Source organism: Clytia hemisphaerica, unplaced genomic scaffold (assembly GCF_902728285.1).
Source record: "Clytia hemisphaerica strain Z4C2 unplaced genomic scaffold, Clytia hemisphaerica genome assembly, whole genome shotgun sequence".
Classification (NCBI taxonomy): domain Eukaryota; kingdom Metazoa; phylum Cnidaria; class Hydrozoa; order Leptothecata; family Clytiidae; genus Clytia; species Clytia hemisphaerica.
Genome location: NW_027103938.1, coordinates 728755 through 750011, shown reverse-complemented (window position 1 = coordinate 750011; position 21257 = coordinate 728755). Strand labels below are relative to the sequence as shown.

General features: G+C 35.7%; 2 protein-coding genes and 1 long non-coding RNA gene across 3 annotated transcripts in view; 2 read left to right on the top strand and 1 right to left on the bottom strand.

The window, feature by feature from the left end:
• The window catches only part of LOC136809916 (tRNA selenocysteine 1-associated protein 1-like), a 77415-nt gene that overhangs the window by 47432 nt on the left and 8726 nt on the right, over window positions 1-21257 (top strand). The window lies entirely within an intron of this gene.
• On the bottom strand, window positions 64-21064 carry LOC136809917 (uncharacterized). Its single transcript, XM_067066485.1, has 4 exons — window positions 20915-21064; window positions 20235-20499; window positions 901-993; window positions 64-674 (listed from the first exon to the last, which is right to left on the bottom strand). The coding sequence occupies exons 1-4, from the start codon at window positions 21026-21028 to the stop codon at window positions 112-114; spliced, it is 1035 nt and encodes a 344-aa protein (XP_066922586.1). The 5' UTR covers window positions 21029-21064; the 3' UTR covers window positions 64-111.
• LOC136809918 (uncharacterized) lies at window positions 19156-20355 on the top strand. Its single transcript, XR_010847032.1, has 3 exons — window positions 19156-19206; window positions 19524-19705; window positions 20297-20355. It is a non-coding gene; the product is annotated as an uncharacterized lncRNA (long non-coding RNA).

The following is a 21257-nucleotide window of genomic DNA, read 5'->3' as shown; positions in this document are numbered from 1 at the left end:
TGAAATATTTTTCATGTTTTTTTCTTTGTGAACTTACTTCTAAAATTGTGTTGATTAAAAGCCTACAATTCTTCAAAATTTCTTCCCTTAAGGAATGTATTACTTGCACTTTTATTTCATTGGCAATTTAAACTCCCACCAACCAATAACAATATCCTTGATCAGTTTTTGTGTCCGGTACACATTCTGTAATTCTTTCTCATCTAACCATCTAGAATAAACAAACAAGTGTTCTATTTGTCCTTTGAATCCATCACCACCTAACAGCATAACACCTTTTGAATTCGATAATTTGGCATCCTTTGCCACATTCCTGGTCAATGTCATGTTAGTGGTAAAGTTGTTCACGCCGTTCAATTGCATGTTGAATTGATTAATGTTTTTCTGGTATTGAATACAAATATGTGACTGTTCGCTATTTAGTAGGTTTTCATTTTGAATTCGAATTTTGTCTCCACTAATAAGTAATACAATTGAGTTATTGCTAATAAACATTGAAAGAGCTGTTTCTTTATTATCGCCATCTAATGCTTGAAATTTAAAAACATTTCCAACATCTGATTTAATTTGTATCTTTACACATATAGTTAGATTGTCCATATTTTGTGGCATCTTTGTGACTTGCGTCGATGAGATTTGATCATCAGATGGAAAGTCAACTTTGAAGTTGATATCTAAACCAAAAATAATTTCCAATGCTTACAGAGGATAAAGTGAAACTTTGACGAACACATTATATTAATATCAATTTCGAAGTAGTATACGAAGTTTGAATATTCTCAGTTTTCTCATTATAAACTCCAGACAAAGATGTTCAACAGCTTAATATTGAGAAGTATGCTTTACAAGAAAATGGTAACGAATAAAATCAATAAAATCCGCATGCAAAGAATTTTTTACCCCTACAAAAACCATTCTGATCTTTGGTCAAAATTGGTCCACAAATACAGAATGACTTCTCTTCTTCGTTTGGCAAACACGCCTTTGCTTCTTCTATATAAAAAAAATCATAAGAACGTCTTTTTAAAGGTTATTTGAACTTAAAGGGGTCGAAAGTAAGTAGTGACCCCTGAGCTGTAATAATGAGTAATCGGTTTAAGATTTTTCATTTTGAGGCCGCGAGTTCAAGTCTTTGCACACAAGCTGAATCGCAGACCTCTACAAAACCCCAGGTAGTATAAGGAGCACGAATCCGTTAGTGAATGCCAGCAGCCTAACAAGTTCTCAGCTATTTCAATTGAAATTCAACGCACCCTGCCACAATCAGAGCTTAAAAGACCCCAAAATTTTAAGTACAGAATTGACGTTTTTCCTTCTCTAAGATTTCATGTTTTCCAATTCTTTTGAAAAATCGTCTTGAAAAGGTAATACTTTGTCCAGCGAAACATTTTGTAACTCTTTATTGCCCGTAAGTACCCTCCCCGGTCTGACGTTACAGTCGCGCACCGTCGTTATGCCATAACAAGACGACAATGAGTCGAAATCTCGCATATTCGTTATGGTCCAGAAAGCCTTAAAGTTTACAGATTTGCGCCGCTTTTTGAATGGAAGATTGAATACTGAATCTATGTGCGATCCACATACCGTGAATAGCACAGGTCAAAATCATATATTGATGCTGTGCCGACGAATCGAGATTCTATTCAGCGCGCAATAAACGAAGACAAAAGTAACCATGACGACCATCCAAGATCTTGGATGAGGTTCAAAGTTGATATTTTTATTCCCGTCGTTGAAAACACAACTTACAAAAAGTCATCAATGCTTTGTAAAAAGAGTCAGTGATAGAGAATCATAACATAAAGTCTGTCTATCATTTCGATTCAATTAAAGTGGCATTTCCATAATTAAAAAAAGTTTAGTAATTACTGTTATACATTTGGGGATCATATAATATAAAAGATTTCTTTCGAAATAAACTCATTTCAATTACACTTGGAGGTTTCTGGGGAATTCGTAAATAGTAAACTGCATACTGATACAGTTTGCTAGGCATTAATATGGTAATAATTGCTCTTCATCTTTTTTTGTACAGTGATTAGATTGACACATGCGCGATAAAATTTATATTATTTGTCTTCAGAGGTTAATATATTTTGTGAAAACTTAACCTGATACTCAGGGTACGATTCACAGGGTATCATCTTTCATACCTCAAAAAGTCCTACCGTTTATACGCTTCATCTACAGCTTATATTTTGTCACCTCGGGTATATTTTGAAACCCCAAGGTTTTCATACGGTTATACTTTTCGAAACCTACCGATGAATTTTACTTTTATTCTTGGGTGTATTCTGGTTCTGGTATTTGTGTGAAAATTATACGCGTGTCAGCCACCCGATGGAAAATAGTAGTTAGTCAGTCTGAGGAATTCACAAATAACTTCAAGTTAGCCATAAATTACCCCCGGGTACTAGGTTTGGGTGGATGAGGATTGTGTGCAGGCGGGATCTCCGAAAATCGGAAAATTTGGTCTGATGGCCACGGGATGGCCAAAGTTTCAAAAATCTTACTGCTAGAAATGAAGATCTGTTTCTCCCCGGGGGGGGGGGGGTACTAGGTTTGCGAGGTGACGGGTATGTCCTAGTCTGAATCGCAGACCTCTACAAAACCCCAGGTAGTATAGGTCTGCTTAACGATCTACCAACCGCTTTCCGGTTCGCAAAGAAAATCTTGGCGAGTTAATAATTTGATTGACATTGATGTGCGCGCGAAAACGATCATTTCGAACGTTTTCAATGGAATGTTTACATTTGAAATTCGAATTCCAGACCAGAAAAACAAAACAGAAAAAAGATAAAAAACAATCTGATGCGCGCATTATGTACAGTCTGTAGATTTATTTTTGACTTTTGCTTTTATAAGATATCTGGTCTGTAAATTTATCAAAGCTTTGCCATCTGCTCTTCGGTCGAAGCTCAAAAAATACAAAATATGAACACAAAAGTGAAAGAAAACAACCAGAAACACTTCAATCTCTTCAAAGAATTGAAGATAAGTACCTGAAAAGATACAAAGGCCACACAGTATTAAAAAGTGAAATGCCAAAGCTGAAGAAAAGTTCTTTGTTTGTTTTAACATTTAAAGGCCCTTGTTGAAGGAACAACAACACTCCCTTCTGTAGAATCATAAAGAAGTAATGTCAGAAATATTCAATATCACCCCCAAAATGTACTGTATATACATAACTAGAATACCTTGAAATAATCTGCAACATATCTGTAGAACTGACAAAACAATTATCTGGAGCCAAAGTGATCAACGAATCCAGTGTGGTAAAAATTATACACTCATACAAGTCCAAATTCAAGCATCAAAATGTAGTTTTATGAAGCAAAATTGTGTTGGTGCACACAGAAGATACATCAGGGCACTTAAATTCAATAAATCTAATTTCTCATCTTTTACAAAATCTCCACATCAAACAAGAAAGGAGGACGAAAAACAAGCAAACTTCCTTCCGCCTACTTTTTTTTCGAAATTCAAATATATTTTCCAATCTATGATTTGGTGCCTCACAGAAAACTTAAACATTACGTAATGTTATATTTGTAGACACTCGCCAGCTAAAAATGTCTTTAGCCGTATATCGGCTAAAGGCGGCAAATCTCTGGACAAAGGAAATATAGCTTATTAAGCATCCTCTATAAGGAGCACGAATCCGTTAGTGGATGCCCCAGCAGCCTAGGTATGTCCGAGCCGAAAATCGAAAATCGACCCTTTGAGAGACAAAATTTTGGTGATTTTGGGACCCTTTGAGAGACTTTTTCCTAAATTTTGGTCCATTTTTTCCAAATTTTGGTTTGATTTTCACCAAATTTTGGTCAAAATTCTTGGAAATCGTGACCCTTTGAGAGAGAAATTCTTGATTTTTGTGATTTTGGGACCCTTTCAGAGACTAACTTTTGAATTTGTACCCCTTTGAGAGACTTTTGAGGAATGAGAAAAGGTACCCATGCTCGCACATACCCGGCACCCATTTTGCCTAAGTAGCCCCCCCGGGGTTTCTCCTCAAAACCTAAATTTTTAATCTCAAAGTATCTTCCCTAGAAAACTAGGTCTGTTTCCACAATTTTCAGAATAAAAATTTTGATCTGTTCTCTTAAGCTTGTAAGGAATAGGATGTGTATGTCTGTCCTGGAAATTTTCATCTGTTTCTCTTGCTTTTTGTGATTGATATTTGTTTTCCCCCCATAAATTTCAATCTGTTGTTTCCCAATTTATTATGTCATCTCCTAGAAATATTGATCTGTTTCTCTCTGATGACGTCATCAACTGGATCGGGGAAACAGATAGTTTTAAGGAAAAAGGTCAAAAAGGTCTTTTCCTTAGAAAATCGGATCTGTTTCCCGGCTGTTTCCCATGTGTAGCCCCCGGAAATTAATTTATTTTTCCCGCCATATTGAATAACGCCATTTGCGCGGGAAATCTCCAAAAGCAGTCGGGTACAACAAACGATTATAAAAGTTTTTTGGTGATTTTGTGTGGTAAATGGCAAATGGTAAGAAGATGACTACGATTTTCTATTTTCTTATTTGGTATTTGGCCAAATGTGGTGGATGTACGTACACTCAACCTATAGCTAACCCATTTTCACTGCTCGCTGTTGTACAGACAACAGAGTTTTGGTGATCAAACCGCCCCATATATCATATACCGTGAGAGTGGGTAACTTGCATCAGTGCACAGTGGAGGCTAACATGCATAGCCCTAAAATGAATGACCTGGCTGGTCATTAAAATAAACTATATTCAGCTCCGCTCGCAGCTCTAGTCTACCATTTTTGTTTTGATTTAACTTTGTATTTTAATGACCAGACTGGTCATTCATTTGAGGGCTATGCATGTTAGCCTCCACTGATGCAAGTTACCCACTCTCACGGTAAATAGACCTTTTTTTTGAATAATTATGTACTGTAGTCCAGCAGAAAAACAATGATAAAACCATGCATAATTATTACAATATGCATATGATACAGTAATAGACCTTTTTTCAAAGAGGCCACCCTGTTGAATAATTATGTAGTCCAGCATGATAAAACCATGTATAATTATTACAATATGCATGATACAGTAACTATGCATGGCTCTATCATTGTTTTTATGGCTGGACTACATAATTATTCAACAGGACGTCCTCTTTAAAAAAAGGTCTATTATGCATGGCTCTATCATTTTTTTCATGGCTGGACTACAAAAGTTCGATTAAAAAAATTAATCAAACTCTAAGATTTTTTAAAAGATTGTAAGTGTTCGATTAAGTGCAATCAATGGGTTTCGAACCCATTGTGATGGGATCGAACAGTTTGATAACTAAACCAATTTTGTTTGACAAGTTTGTGCTGCTCTGCCGCCACCGTATATTAGCTTCTTTTCAAAGCCAAATTCGGAATGTAAATCGGGAAATTACTTTCGATAACGGATTACTGCATGACACTTTTCCTGTATTCTTTTAGCGCCAGAGGCGGTTTGTTGGGGTGTAGTTATTCTGCCACTCGGCCGCGCGCGAAATCTCAGAGGGGCTTTATTCCGGATAGACAAATATCCAAGTACAATAAAACGTCAAGCTGTTAAGTCCTAGAACTGTCGAAATGGCAATCGGGTGCCAGGACAAACTTTTTGCAAGCGAGGGAAGATATGAGGATTTAAAATCATCAAACTAATCAAACTTTTTACTGACCGAACTAATCGAACTGCTATTGCAAACTTGCAACCTTCTTGAGCAATATCGACAACAAGGTAAATTATGATGATGTTATGACTGACATTGACAGGGCCCACCGGCCAGCTGGTAATCGTAATGACAGAAATAACAACAACAACAAGGACCGACCCATTTTCGTCCAGTTTACTTCTTGGAAAAGTGCTGAATATTACTTTGATTCTCTTGTCCAACATAATCGCTCACTTAAAAGAAACAATACCAGCACCGAGGTTTATGTTGATCACATGTACTCCCCAAAAGTCACGGCAAGACGTAAGATTGCTTCAAATCTGAGGAAGGAAATTCAAGAACGTGGTGACAATGCTAAAATGTATTATGTGAAATATCCAGCAATATTAATGAAATATGACACACAAGCTAAGAAGTATCTACCCTTTCAAGAGTTTTAACTACACTTGTTGATAACTGAACACGAAACTCGATCGATCTATTATCTATCATCATTTATTTAGTCCGTTTTTTTTTTGTTTTTTTTGCCTAGACAATTAAGTTCTGGTCTGATATGTCAGTGATTACCTGCCCTGCCTGTCCCAATTTTTGACCTTGCGCCATGCCCCTATAACTTAATCATTTGTGCCATGTCCTGATACACAATTCTGCACGAGCTCATGTTTCATTTTTTGCAAGACCCCCATTAGGTACATAGTTTACTGTTTTCTCATTGATAAGGTATCACCTCTCTCTTTTCTCTTTCCTCTTAATACCTTTCTCTCTCTGTTTTTATCCCCCCTCCTTTTGTTATGCCTATAAGAAACAAGAAAGGTAAGAAACAACGTAACATAAAAAACCCCTGTGGAATTTGTAGTAACCCTGTAGCAAAAAATCATAATGCTGTATGGTGACCTTTGCAACCTTTGGATTCACATCAAATGCAACAACACGTCTCTGGATGTCTACCACCGACTTCAAAATGATGAAAACTCATGGTTCTGCCAAAAATGCTACAATCATGCAGTACCATTTGGAGACATATCCCATGAAGACCTAAAACTCACATTACAAGATAAGAATTTTGATTTCTTTCTCGATCCTCTTAATGATATTAATGTGCAATTCTACAGAGATATAGATGAGGCTCTTGACAGCGGTGAGACACAAGAATTGGGTTGTCCTTATACGACAAAAACAATCCCTGCTTAGCTTCAATGCACCTCAATATAGCATCACTTAACTTACATTTTGATGACCTCACAACTTTACTGGGTAGCTGTTCCCTTCCTTTTAACTTCATTGGAATCACTGAAACAGGCTTCAAAGACTTGAACAAAGCCAAAAACTCTTCTAGCTTGATCAATTACAATCACTTTGACTGCTGTACTGTGTCTAACCGAGGTGGAGCCAGAATCTATATCTCTGCAGGATTTGACTCAACCCCAAGAGACGATCTGGTCCTTTATCAAGAAAATGAGATTGAGTCAGTGGTCCGGGAGATTGTGTATGAAAATGACAATAACTTTATAGTTGCATGTATATACAAACATCCAAATGCTGACTCTGAAAATTTCCTTTCTCTCTACTCAAATCTTCTCGACAAAATAATTTCAGAAAATAAAAAAGCAATTATCATGGGAGATTTCAACTTTGATTTACTGATGGCTGATTCAAAACAGCCCACTGATGAGTTTCTCACTACAAATTTAACTCACTGTTTCATTCCAACCATTACCAGGCCTACCAGAATAACTCCTCATTCAAAAACTTTGATAGATAACATTTTTACGAACTTCATCACAGCAAAACCACAGGCATGCAATCTCATATGCAGTATCTCGGACCATCTGCCTCAGTTACTTAAATTGGATCTGAAACCATCTAAGTCTCTTCAAGTCAAATCGTCTAAGAGAGATTTCAGAAATTTCACCAGAAACGATTTCTTGATGGATTTTCTCTCTATCGACTGGGCAACTACTCTTCATGGGAAATCTCCTTCTGACAAGCTCAATACTTTTATTACTAAAACCAATTCGGTTATAGATTCACATGCCCCTATAAAAACTACTTGGAAGAAGGCATGCATACCAAAAAACCCTGGATCACAAAAGGTCTCCTCAAATCAATCTCTTCCAAAAACAAATTATATAAGAAATTTATGAAGGCAAAAGATCAAACCCTTAAAGCACTAAAGCATGACAAGTTCAAAAAACACAGAAATTTACTTGCTAAATTGCTGCGAGCTAGCAAAAACTTATATTACAAAACCTTTTTTTCTGAACATAGTAATGATCTCAAAAAAAAGTGGAAGGCTGTAAATGAAATAATAGGTGTTAAATCATCCACAGATCCTTCCCCAAAACTTATTCTTCAAGACAATGTACATATTAACAATGACAAAGACATGGCTGAAGTTTTCAACAATTTCTATGGGTCAATTGCAGAGAAAACAAAACTGCTAAAACATTTTCAGATTATTTAGGTGTTCAGAAATTATACTCTATTTATCTCAACAGGATTACTCCTGAATCTGTTCTTAAGTTGATCAATGAACTTGACGGACTTAAAGCTTCAGGCCCATCCAGTATCCCAACTTCTTTCCTAAAGATGATAGCTCCTACAGCAAGCACTGTCCTTGCGCACATTTTTAATTTTTCTATCCATGAAGGAGTTTATCCAGACTGTTTGAAGAGAGCAACAGTCAAACCTCTACACAAAAAAGACTCTAAACTTGATGTTGGCAATTACAGGCCTATTTCTTTACTTTCTAATATAAATAAAATTTTTGAAAAACTTCTACATTTTAGACTTTCTCGCTTCTTTGAAGATAATAATATTTTTTCATCTAAACAATTCGGCTTTAGGAAAGGCCACAGTACTAATCATGCTGTAGTTGCTCTCACTGAACTGGTAAGGAAAGCTTTGGACTCTGGACAGATTGCTGCAGGGGTTTTCATTGATTTAAAAAAAGCATTTGACACTGTTGATCACGATATCCTCCTTTGCAAACTTGAACACTATGGAATAAGAGGGCCTGCCCTAAATATTCTCAAATCATACCTATCAGGTCGAGAGCAATGTGTGGAAATCAGAAATACATCTTCAAAATACATACCGATAAGACATGGGGTGCCTCAGGGCTCTGTCTTGGGCCTTTACTTTTTATAATCTACATAAATGATCTCCAACTTTCTCTTGAAAATTCAACAGCCATTCACTTTGCAGACGATACAAGTCTGATCTGCTGCGACGAATCAATTAAACAGCTTAACAGAAAAGTTAATCGTGACCTTGCGCTCCTTGTTCACTGGTTAAGGGCAAACAAAATCAGCTTGAATACATCGAAAACTGAACTTATTTTATTTCGATCGTCTAGAAATTCTTTCACAAAAAAACTTAATTTTAGACTTAGTGGACAGAAGCTGCTTCCCACAACAAAGGCTAAGTATCTAGGTATAATTCTTGATGAACACCTTTCATGGGACTATCAGGTTCAAGACCTAACTAAGAAACTTTCACGCACAGTAGGATTCCTGTCTAAATTGAGACACTTTGTTGATTTTAAAACCCTTATATCTATTTACTACGCACTGTTTGAGTCCCATGTCAGCTATTGTCTTCAAACTCTTGGTTATATAACACAACAATCTCTTGAAAAAATCGAAGTTCTCCAAAACAAAGCTTTAAGAACCATTCACTTTAAGAAACCAAGACAATCTGCTCGTCCTCTGTTTATCAAATCTGCAATCCTACCCATCAGTAAACTTCTTAAGGTAAAAAATTGCCTCCTTGCGTTTGACTTTGTCAACAAAACAATACCTAACTATTTTTGTCTTGATTTTCTTAGATTAACACCTAACCAGGAAGCAACACGTCAATCTTCTTTGCGTCTTGAACCCCCTACAACAACGACGGTAAGATATGGATCCCTTAGTGTAGCAACTCTAGTCACCAGGGACTGGAATGAACTCCACACTAAACTAAAAATCACAGACTTTAAATCAATTTCTAAGTCTACCTTTAAGTTACACCTTCAACGTTATCTATTAACTAAACTTGCTGAATCTTGATTCTGGCTTATCACCCCCCCTCCCCTCCAATAAATCACCCATTTTCTCTTCCTCGGTTTTCTCTCTTTCCATTTCTCACTCCTTCCTTCTTCCTTTTCTCTTCATATCTTCGTCTTCTGTTACCTTGTCTCGTTCAGAAACAGAACAGTACCATCTCCCTTTATAGCTACCTCTGCATTTGTTTGCACTTGTGAATACTAAACCTTAGGTTACTCCGAGTCCACTGGTTCTCTGAACTATTCTTCGTGTGTTTCCCTTCCGTTTTCTCATTCACTGACTACTAAACTAATTAGGGAAATATTACTTTACTTATTTTTATCAGCACATAGTATTATTAGTACATATAACTTGAGCTAACATTTTATTTGCATCGTCAAAAGAGACATGTACATATTTTATCTGTCACCCTGTATATATTCAACAGTAAAGTATAAACCGGTAAATATATTTATCTATCTATCTTATCTATCTATCTTCAAAAATTGTGAGTGTTCGATTAGGTTCGATTAATTTTTTTAATCAAAGTCTAATCGTTCAATGGAGTTCAATTAGTTCGATTGTTCGATTGGTTTGACAAGTTTGATTGTTTAATGACCAGACAGGACGCCTCTACTGATGCAAGTTACCAAACGGTGTCAATCGAACATTTTCAAACAAAAATCGCAATCGAACCAATCGAATGTAATTGAACGCGATCAAATAATTGTGATTCAATTGTCAAATGTAATCGAATCTCAATGAAACGGCTGATTCCTGGGTAAGATTGTGTTCGATTGCGTTTGAGTAAGGTTAGATTGGTTCGATTAATAGTTGACCATGTTCCATTGGTATTGATTGTCAATTACATTCGATTAATCTTCGATTTTGTTCGATTACGATTATGTTCGATGAGTTTGATTGTGATTGAATTAAATTGGATAACTTCGTTAGAGCTTTTTAGCGTGGGCGGCCGAGCGCTTAAGTATCATACGAAAGCGAATAAAATCTTAATCAATCGAAAGTAATCGAACATAATCCAATACAATCAAACGTAATCGAAGCAATCGAACAGCAAATCCTGGGTAATATTTAATTGCGATTTGATTGCGTTTGACAATCGAATTGCAATTATTCGATTGTGTTCAATTGCGTTCATTGATTTGGCGTTCGATTCGTTTGATTGACACCGTCTGGAAGTTACCTGATCTCACGGTACTAAACCTAAACCTAAACTTTTACATAATCATAACCAAACAATCACAATTTTGGAAGCTTATACTGTTATAGGAACAGATAATCTCTACCTATGTTATTATTTTAAAGTTTATTTAAAATTTTAAATTTTGTTGATTTATGTTTCGATGTTCCTTGATTCCCATCACTGAAGTTATTATTTTCAATACTAGACTAGATACCTATTGGCTTGTGCTAAAAAATTTGCAGTGGCGTAATAAGGGTTTGGAATCAAACTAGCTAAAGTAGGGTGGCTGGGTGGTGTAAAAAGGACCGCTAAGAAAAAATTGTGGTCTTTAACATTTTGCCCCCATTACCCCCTGGAAATGTTCGTCCACCCCCTGCATAAGGTCATAAAAATGGAATGGTCCATTGTGCTCAATCTGGTTTGATTGGTTTGATCATTGATCCTGTTCGGTTGAGGTCGTCCGTATAGAACTTCTTTTTTAGTTCAGTCAGTAAACAGTTTGATTATAATGATGTGACAGCTAATAGACCTTCTGCTAGGTGTGATGTTCTGTTGGCCGCTTATTTCTTCTTGGGTGGGGGGAGTTGAAAATGATACCAAGATTTAGTCATGAAAGCTGCCATACTTATTTACAAACTTGCTATCAATTGCAATTGAAGCAGAAATTTCTTTGATTATTTAACTTTTTTTTCTATGCTATGCTATTGCTACATTTTAATTTTTACGCGCTACGTCCTAAAAAGTATTAGCTCGATTATTAGGATTTTATTTCTGTAATACAGTACAGATAATTTCCGGCTCCAATGGATGAAATTATTCAATATATTACTCTTATTTTTGAATTTGAGTAATTTATCCCTAAAATGTACAATCATTCCACACCAGTAAGTTCATTGGGTATTGAATCCCAAATTTTCATTATTCGTCTTACAAACGTATTTTATTTTGTGTTTTGTATAGTTTTGAAATGGAAATTTGATGATTTCTTTTTTGAGAGATATCATTATTTGTAATACATAACACTTTCCGAAATAAACTATCAAAACTTTTGTACAAAACCTCATGCATAATACAAAGCAGTCTTCCTTTGTAGGCAAACATAAAACATCATGCTCAATCCAACCAGCTTTCTTTTAGAGAGCCTCATCTGTTAGGTTGCTGTCAAGTTGTTAAATCTTCCTAGCAGCCTAGTAGCTCTGTCAAGCTGCTTCATAAGTGGACCATTGTTCCCTAATACGGTGTTAATGTAAGTGATTGATGGCAATACAGCACTGTAATAAAACTTGCCAACAACCTTATTACCAAGAATCATCTTTTTTTTACATTTTAATTTTTGTTCTAGTGCTTGAAAATGAGCCTTCCAGTTTAAGAGAATTATCAATGGTAAACACAAGCACTTTTTGACTTTTTTTAATAGTTTCAAGATCTCTTCCATTAATGGTAACATTCTATATAGGACCAGTAAATTTCCTTTTTGAAGCAAATCATAATCTTCGTCTACCCAGGGTTGATAACCACTCATTAACAACTGACCAATTGTGAAGCTGGTTGGGTGCCGCCACCTGGATTTTAGGTATAAGTGCCTCAACAGTATCAACAACGCTAATTTAAGTTGTGTCATCAGCAAAAATTTTACCTGGTCAGCTTCATTCTTGGTGTCACAATTGGATGGATCATCTTAGGGTTTTATTAAATCAGGTATAAATTGTTTGGTTGGTAAGAGTAGAATCTATAGTGGTACCTTGGAAACGCCTTGTTCAACTGGTTGCTTCTCAGATTAATTTTTTCCCATAACAATGAATTGCCTGAAGACCCAAGAGAATGTCTGCACCAACCATCCTAACTCTGTCATATGACCTCCAGCTTTGTTTGGTTTGAATACCAGTTGAAATGTTCTTAGTTTGTAAAAGTTATAATCAATAAATGGGATAAAGTTGGTGTTACATGATAGATATGACTTGACATTTGGCGTTTTCAGGAGTTTTGTCTACCTTCCAGATGTTTGTGAAGTAATTGTTTAGAGTTTCACATATAGTAGAATCACTTGTGGTCAGGATGTCAAGCTAATCAGGATGCCATGTTGAATACTGTATTACTTCGAATTAACAGTTAACACCCTTCCTTTGAGGAAAACTTTTTCAAACGCCCCCTCAAATAAAATGGCAAACTAAGGTTCTCATTCATTTAATTTAAATGATCTTGGTTAGAAATTATTTAATAAAAATCCCCTTCTTTTAAACGCACCCTCAAATAAACGCCTCTTCTAAAAAGCATGGGGTGTATTTAAATTGCGAATACATTCAAATGGATCAATAATTTAAGAAAAATTAAATTGGGGTCTTGTTTTTGAAAACAAACTGCAAAATAAAATTGTTAATGGCCTTTTTATTCAAAGTATCACTTATTTTATATTGTTTATCTATGTTTTAAGTGGCCCCCCAGCGGACCTTCAATATACTAAATTCACGTAATTTCTGTTTACGCAAAGTTTCACATGTGAAAAATCCCATTCACGTACTACGGCAAACTGCTGGGGGCCTTATAAAAACCCTGAAATAAAGGGACAAGCTGGAGTTTTTACAAGCTCTTATTTGATTTGGTTGGTCGTTAAGATGTAATAAAAGAATCTTATTACTTTTTCTAAAGAACGCGTCATCTCTATCACTTTAAATGACCAATTAGTGAAGTATCTTGTAAAAACTCCAGCTCATCCCGAAATAAATGGTCTCTTTAAGTCTTCTTTGCTTACCGCAAGAAGGTATTAATCTTACCCCCAGTTTCTATTTCTCTCTTTTACTTCAACTCAATTTCTATTTCATTCTACCACTCTTAGTTTTTCAAAGATGTTCACAATGTTTTTTTTTGAATCCACTCTCATTTATCGAACAATCTTGAAATGACATTATCGATGCATCTAATCTTCTCAGAAGAGAGGACGACAAAAAATAAATCGATTTTTTCCAGTCAGTAAAGTAATGTTTCATAATTTTCTTGTTCCTTTTTTTCAGATAAAACCAAAGTAAATTCAACAAAAACATGCCTATTTACATTGTGAGATGGGCAGATTTTACTGTTTCATTGGTACAAGCATCTAATAGAAAGAAACTGTTTGAACTTCTTGATGAAGTTAGTGACCCAATTGATGTGAGCTTTAAAGAGCTATCTAACCCATTGTTTTTGAGCCTTAAGCCAGGATTGCCCTTGGAAAAGAGCAAAAAGGAAGAGAAAATGTCTCCTGAAAATGCTGTGATGGAGAAAATGAAGAATTTGTTCAACGATAAGACAAATTGTGATCTTCACGTCAAAATTGGTGATGTACAAATCGGTTGCCATCGATTTATTATTGCGACGAATGAGTATTTTAATGCTATTATCGCATCAAAGATGAGCGAGATGGTTGCTGGAAATATAATGACATTGTGTGGTGTTTCGCCTGAAGTCTTTATCGCTGTCAAAGAATACTTATATCTATCCCAAGTAAGCTGGACAGGGAAGGAAGAAATCAGTTTTTTGTGTAATATATTGCAGTACTGTCATTTAATACAGTTGACAGAACTTTTACCGGAGGTGGAAGATAAAATTTTCTTCTATTTTCAAAATTGTTGCCGAAGCTGGAATGATAACAACAAATTAGTTATTTCAAAAATTGTTAATTCTATTACCCTGGCTAAAAGCCTACAACTTTCGGAGATGTATGAGAAATTGAATAAGCTTCTTTTTGATGAAGTAATGTCAAGCTTAAGAAAGAAAAATGGGGAGGCTCCAAAACGAGAACTCCTTACAGAAATTGAAATTCACCATGAAGAATTAGCTGCACACTACAGGGAAAAAATTGAAATCAAAAGCAAATCAGAAGGCTTTATCGAGATGGTTCGTGATTTGAAATCAAGAAATTACATTCGCGATTTGGAATATGAAATAAGCAAGTTAAACTCCGAAAACATCATCGATAGTATTGATCATTGTCCGTTCCATCGTATTGCTTCATCACTCATTCACATGGAGAAACCAACTAAAGCCATTGTAAAACGAGCAATAAATGGAATTGAAATGCTTGCAGAAGCTGGTTTTACCTTAGTGAAAAAGGAAATGCATTTTTATAAAGTTCCTGGCCATCTTGCTCATGCTCTCAAATGCTCAGCTTTCCATTTAGCAGCAGAGTACGGGAATCTTGATCTCATTAAAGCTTTTGTGAAGATAGGAGCAGATCCATTGGCAAAAATGCATAGCGATGGGCAAACAATAATTCACCATCTTCAAAAAATGTTAGATGACACATCTTGTCCTGAAAAGTTTGCTTCAGATTACGATAAAACCCACCTGAACCCTGCCATAAGGCGAAAGGTGGAGCAAGTGTTAGACCATTTCCTCCAAATCACAGGTTTCAGGAGTGCATCTGATGTACCCTACGCTCCAACTGACATGGAAATCAACAACGACTATTTGGAAAAGATGATGGAGGCAGTTGGGAACAGCTCAATACTTTCGATTCCAATTCAAATGGATGATGAAATCGATTGTGCAACAGGGTGTGAATGCCATCAAGAGATTGGGAAAGTTCTGCATCCAAAAGCTTCTGCTCTTCTCGAGCAATATGATTACGGTGAACAAGACATGGAGGAACAGATGAAAGAGGCTGTTAAGATGGATCGGTTGGACGCTGAGCGTTGCATCCATCCAGATGGTGCTATGAAAAAGTTTTCGGACCGCATTACTTTGCATCAAAGCAGTAGTGATTATGATGACGACTGGTTATCTGATGAACTTGATCATGATATTCTGTCATGAACTTTGATCATCACGCTCTATGTTGCTTCTTTGTTTTTTGGTTTTAAAAAAGTATAGTGATTGATATGACTGTATCATTGCGCTTTATATTAGGTTTACCTTTTTATTATTTTGACTTCTGCTTTAAACGATAGTAATTTCTTTATTTTATGGAAGGGACTTCGTTTTCTAACACCATAATAAGTAGTTACTGAGTAGTTCAGTTGCTGACGGATTGTATGTTTACGAAGTTGCTTCAAGAATAAATTTTCATTCTGGTAGAAGTATTAGTATTTTGATTCCCTTTCCCCAACAAGCAGAGGCGGCTACGTCATTATTTTTTCAGGTTTTCTTGCCTGCTTATCACGTTAACAAACAGAGCTCTAAATCTTTAAATAACATGGTGCACCACTACTATACATGGAAATCTTTCTCTTTAATCTTGATATTCCAAAACAGTATAGCTCTAAAGCTCTAATAAAGCATCTAGTAACATGAAAGTAACGGCAAATCGGCAACGGCACTGTCATCATTGACAATCAAACAAAGCAAAAACATTTTAATCTGTCAATTATTTTCTCAAGCGAAGAGTACGAAAGTTTTTCTGGGTGTGTTGCTATTGATAAAATCCTTATATCACCCTAATTTTCAGTATTTCACTGTATTCGAATTAGTATATAGTGGTCGTAGCTTTAGAATTCATTACGAAATTTCTTATATTCAAAGTTATGTCACTTGGATTTCCCAACCATTCCAACCTGCTCATTCATGGTCCATTATTACAGCGTTTTTCGGACATTCGTCGTGAATTTGTGGACCTTTTTGTTTATAACTTTTAAATAAATATCTTTAAACCTGAATGTTAACACTTTTTATTTTTAGTCGTAAAATAACAAAGATGCCAATATACGTCGTACGAGGGTCTGATCTCAGCTTATCCATTGTGGAGGCAGACACGCGAAAAGATTTGTTTTGGAATTTGGAACAAGCTGGAGTAACTGATGTGATGGAAGTGACATTCAAAGAATTAACCAATCCACTCTTCTTGAGTCTTGAACCCAAGACCAACCCCATTGCTCCTTCAGTAGAAAAACCCGATCATTTAACAAGATTGACTGAGCAAATGACATCTTTGATGAATGATAACACTTTTTCCGATATTTGTGTATTGATCGATGGCAAAAGATTTGATTGTCACAAGTGCATTTTGGGAAAAGTAGAATATTTTCGTTGTTTAATGTCTTCGCAGATGAAGGAGGTCCAAGGCAATGTGCTCGTTTTAAAAGATGTCAGCGCGCCCGTATTCGCAGCTGTCAGAGAGTATCTTTACCTTTGTAAAATGAATTGGGAAGGACAAGACAATATACAGTTTTGGTATGAACTGATAGAATATTGTCATTTGATTTGCCTTGAAGACCTGGTCAAAGATTTGGAACAAAAGATCGGAGGGTATATTTCTAGCCAAGGCTGGGAATGGGAATTTTTTGCTGATGAGCTGAATCTTAAAGAAATGGTCGATGGTATTGTCTTGACTGAAAACATTCGACTAACAAACTTGAATCAAAAAATGAAAGAATTACTTTTTAAGGAAATAATCGCATGTACTAAATCTACGCACAGTCCAAGTAAAAACCGAAATTTTATCAAAGAAATCAAGGAATTCAACCAGGAAGAGTTAGCAGAAGAATGCCAAGAGAGACTGTTCCTCGATAAAAACCTCGATTTAATGACAAATCGATTTGATCTTCTCCTTTCCAACATGGAGTCGAAAACATTTCATACTAACTTGATGAGACTTTCACAAGAAATCAAAGAAAGTGGGATGATGTCTACCCTTAAGTTTTGTCCTTTCCATAAAATTGTCTCTTATATTGTTGATATGGAGGAAGCTTCACCAGTCGTAATGGAGAGAAGTTGTCATGCTATACAAGTCTTTTCTGAATTAGGTTTCCCTTTTGATAGGGAACAGACAAGGGACTATATGGAACCTGGTTTATATCGACATGTAATTGATTCTTTTCGTCGTTCTTGGTTTAATTCAAACGCTTTTCATTTGGCTGCGATATACGGTAATATTGAATTAATGGAAGCCTTTATTGGCGCCGGTGTGGATCCTCTGGCAAAAATCCATCACAATGGCGAAACACTCATGCATGACCTTCACAAAACTCTAGAGATCGCTAACTGCTCTGGAATTGAACATGCTAACTTGGAAAGATTTGCACCGGCGTATGAACACCAAAGAGAGAGAATACGTAAAGTATTGACTTACTTATTAGAGAAAACTGGTTATAAACATATCTCTGATGTACCTTATGCTAAAATTGAAAGTGGAAAGATTGATGAAGCATACATTGATGATATAGTAGAAGGACTCTCCACCTATGAGAAAACTTCTCTCCCCTTCTGTTTCACTGAATGTGAGAGTGAAACCTCATTCGATAGTCTGCGTGAGATAGGAGAGACGATTCATCCAAGGGTTATGGAAGTGGTCGGGGAGGATCCTGACGAATTGCAACTCAGAAAACAAATCCGGCAGGCTATCATAAAGGATATAAAAGAATCTAATCAATCCATTCACCCAAATGTGAAAATGCGGAAATTCACAGAGTTTCACGAAAGTATGGAGATCGTTCCTCAAATGGATGTTGGCGAATGATGTTTGTTTACTAAAGGCTTCAAGTAACTTATTGGATAACTGACGTTGGTAACAAATTTTAGGTTTTTAAATTTAGAGTGCGATCTTGTGTGGGATTTTACCGGGTGCCAATAAAGGTTTGTCAAGATATTGTGGGATATTGTTACGGATAAATTTTTTTGTCGATTTCTCTTTTATTGTATAGAGAAAAACTTAGACGTACCTAAAATGCTAAAATTCATTTAAATAAAATTAGAATTTCAAAATTGAATAAAGAATTAACACAATTATATAAGATAATTCAATTAATCGACTGAACTGATTTTAAAGTCTTTATATATACCAAAATTCAAGTTAGGCTTTTCTCTATACAATAGAAAAAGAGTAAATATTTTTATTAGGACACTCGTAAAATGAAGAAGAAGAAAATTTACTGCTGGTAGAATCATTGTTACTATCACACTTCCACCAATAAATCTTTAATCTTGGAACATTTTATGTGTAAAAACTGGTAAAAAAATTAAAAAATGTCCATCCAATCTAAGGATTTGACTTTACATTGTCTTTCGGGGTTTTCACACTTTTGAGTCAATCAGCATCTAAATTTTCAGTCTTCTACTTTTAAGTGAGTTATACATTTTAATTTTACCAACATCCTATTTATGAAAAAGCCTGTAGTTTTATTTAGGTTTCTTGAGATTTTTCATAATAATTTCACAGTTTTTTCATCCATTACATTCATCTAAATGCTTTGGACACTCTTTTGTGATTTGATTTTAAAATTCATTATATGCAACTATCCTTACTCAGATATTTGAGGACCTGCTGAGGCCAAACAAAGTTTAGGTTGAGTTCAAAGTAACTTCGAATTCGGTCCAGTGCGCCGTTGTCAAGTTGTAAGTCATTGATGTAAAAAAAACACCTTTCAAATGGTGTAAAGGTCGTAAACGCCTAAAGTTTAATTTCAATTCACCCCCCATAAAATTGCAACTATTGTTCAGATTGTGATAAAAGCATAAGATCTCTAAAATCTATAAGATCTTCTAGTAACCCTTGCAGTAGGTTGTCTTGAAAACTTAACTTCAAATAGACAACACCTGGTCATCTGTCAGATGACGTCATTTTTTACTAAACTTTTCTTTGTATTCGTTGCCATGGGAGCTCATATAGGACTTTCAATTACGCGTTCAGGATCTTTTGTTCATATTTTCAGCATACAAAAAAGGAGTAAAAAGAAAAAGTTATGCCTAATCAACAAACAACCCCGAGTATTTGAAATCGACTCATTTAAAACATTTCAAAATTGTGACATCAGACTGGATGTAAAGAACCAGTATAGGTAAAAAAGACCAAGAGCAAATCCAATGATGTCTAGTTTCCTACATGATGTATGGGGTAACCATTTTGTTTAGTTGGTGTAATTATCACTGACCTTTATATATCCCTGGACCAAGCTATATCCGCCATCTTTGATCCAAGTTTTTTTGAAAGCTGGTACCCGCAAAGAAGCCATTGCAGTGTTTGAAACTTGGCCTAACGACAAACGCCGCTACATCATTAGTGTAAAAGTGAAACTAGATCTAGCGCTCTCTCCGCGGGTACCAATTAAAAAAAACTCTGATCATAATATTTTGCTTGGCCGGCATTGAGTAACTTGATCCAGGGATATATAAAGGTCAGTGGTAATTATATTTTACCTTTTACTGTGTATCAGAAGAGAAATCCTTGTGCATACTCAAATCAATTTAGAATGATTTTTATTTAGATTTAAGAAGAAGTTAAATCATTGCTATATGATATAATATTTTCTTATGGTATCACGAAATGCATCCGCATAGTCAGGCACCCTGATATTGGTGCGTTCATTCCCTCAATCAGACACGTAAATACAGTAGATCCAAAGAAAGGCGATAAAAAGACATACCTCGGCTCATCTCTCGGATTGTCGTTTGCAATGTTTCATTTTCCTTCTTTTTGTCTTGATAGGAGACGACAAACACAACGAGCATAATGACCAGAACTAAAACTACCACACACATCGACAACAATTTGATTCTCTCCTTACGGCGTTGTTTCTTGAGGAACGTGAAATCGAAGGGTGAATTGAGATGATCGTTCCAACGACTTCCGACACCATCTGCATCATCCAGACCAATGCTCTGTAAGTCTTCTTCCAAAATGGTGTTGGTCTAAAAAATATAAATATTTTTATAAAATGGAAAATGGTAACTGAGAGGTCAATATACGAGGTTGATATTTTCCAGGGATGGCCAAGCTGTCCAGTAATATTCTATTCGGCTAAATCTTAGTCTTGTCTTGTGCCCCTTAGTTGAAGAATGTTTACTATCCCTTGATTACTAAGTTACAAGGGGATTGGTACAACGCAAAACAAAAAGTCAGAATATCTCGTATGACGATCATTTTAGCACATACCAACCCCAGGTAATTTCACTCCAAACTCTAAATCTTTTTTTTCAACATGATATTTGGTTCCTTTACCTTTACCATTCAGAGACCCATACACTAAAATATCTGAGAAATATCTTAAAAATGGGTAAAGCTCATTTTTCCTGCTCAAATGTAAAAAAGCTAAAGGTTTCTTACTCTTTGTGTTTTGGTCATGCTTTCAGAATTTTTTTTCTGTTCACTCTGCTCCTGTCTTCTCTTTAATTGATGATACCACCAAAAAACTACAATTTCTTTCACCAAAATAAACATACACTAGGGTAATATTATCTTAAGTCAGCGTATTCTTGTATTATTGTTATGCTATGAAAGTGTCAATAAAGAGTCATCGATGAAAACAAGCTTCCATCAGACAAAATATGAAACCAGATTTGTATATGAACAAACGGTGTCATTTTACTTTAAGAAAGTTTTGATATACCGCAAAGTAGCCTCCATTCACGTCTCCAAAATTCATTGACTATTTGACAACTTTTTGTCT

What these genes read in the sequence shown, in the direction of transcription:
- LOC136809917 (XM_067066485.1), bottom strand. Translation starts at nt 21,028, where the DNA reads ATGTTTATTTTGGTGAAAGAAATTGTAGTTTTTTGGTGGTATCATCAA. An exon ending in AATCCGAGAGATGAGCCGAG is followed by an intron (nt 994 to 20,234) that starts GTATGTCTTTTT and finishes TTTTTTATATAG; the next exon opens with AAGAAGCAAAGGCGTGTTTG. An exon ending in TCAGAATGGTTTTTGTAGGG is followed by an intron (nt 675 to 900) that starts GTAAAAAATTCT and finishes TTTTTGGTTTAG; the next exon opens with ATATCAACTTCAAAGTTGAC.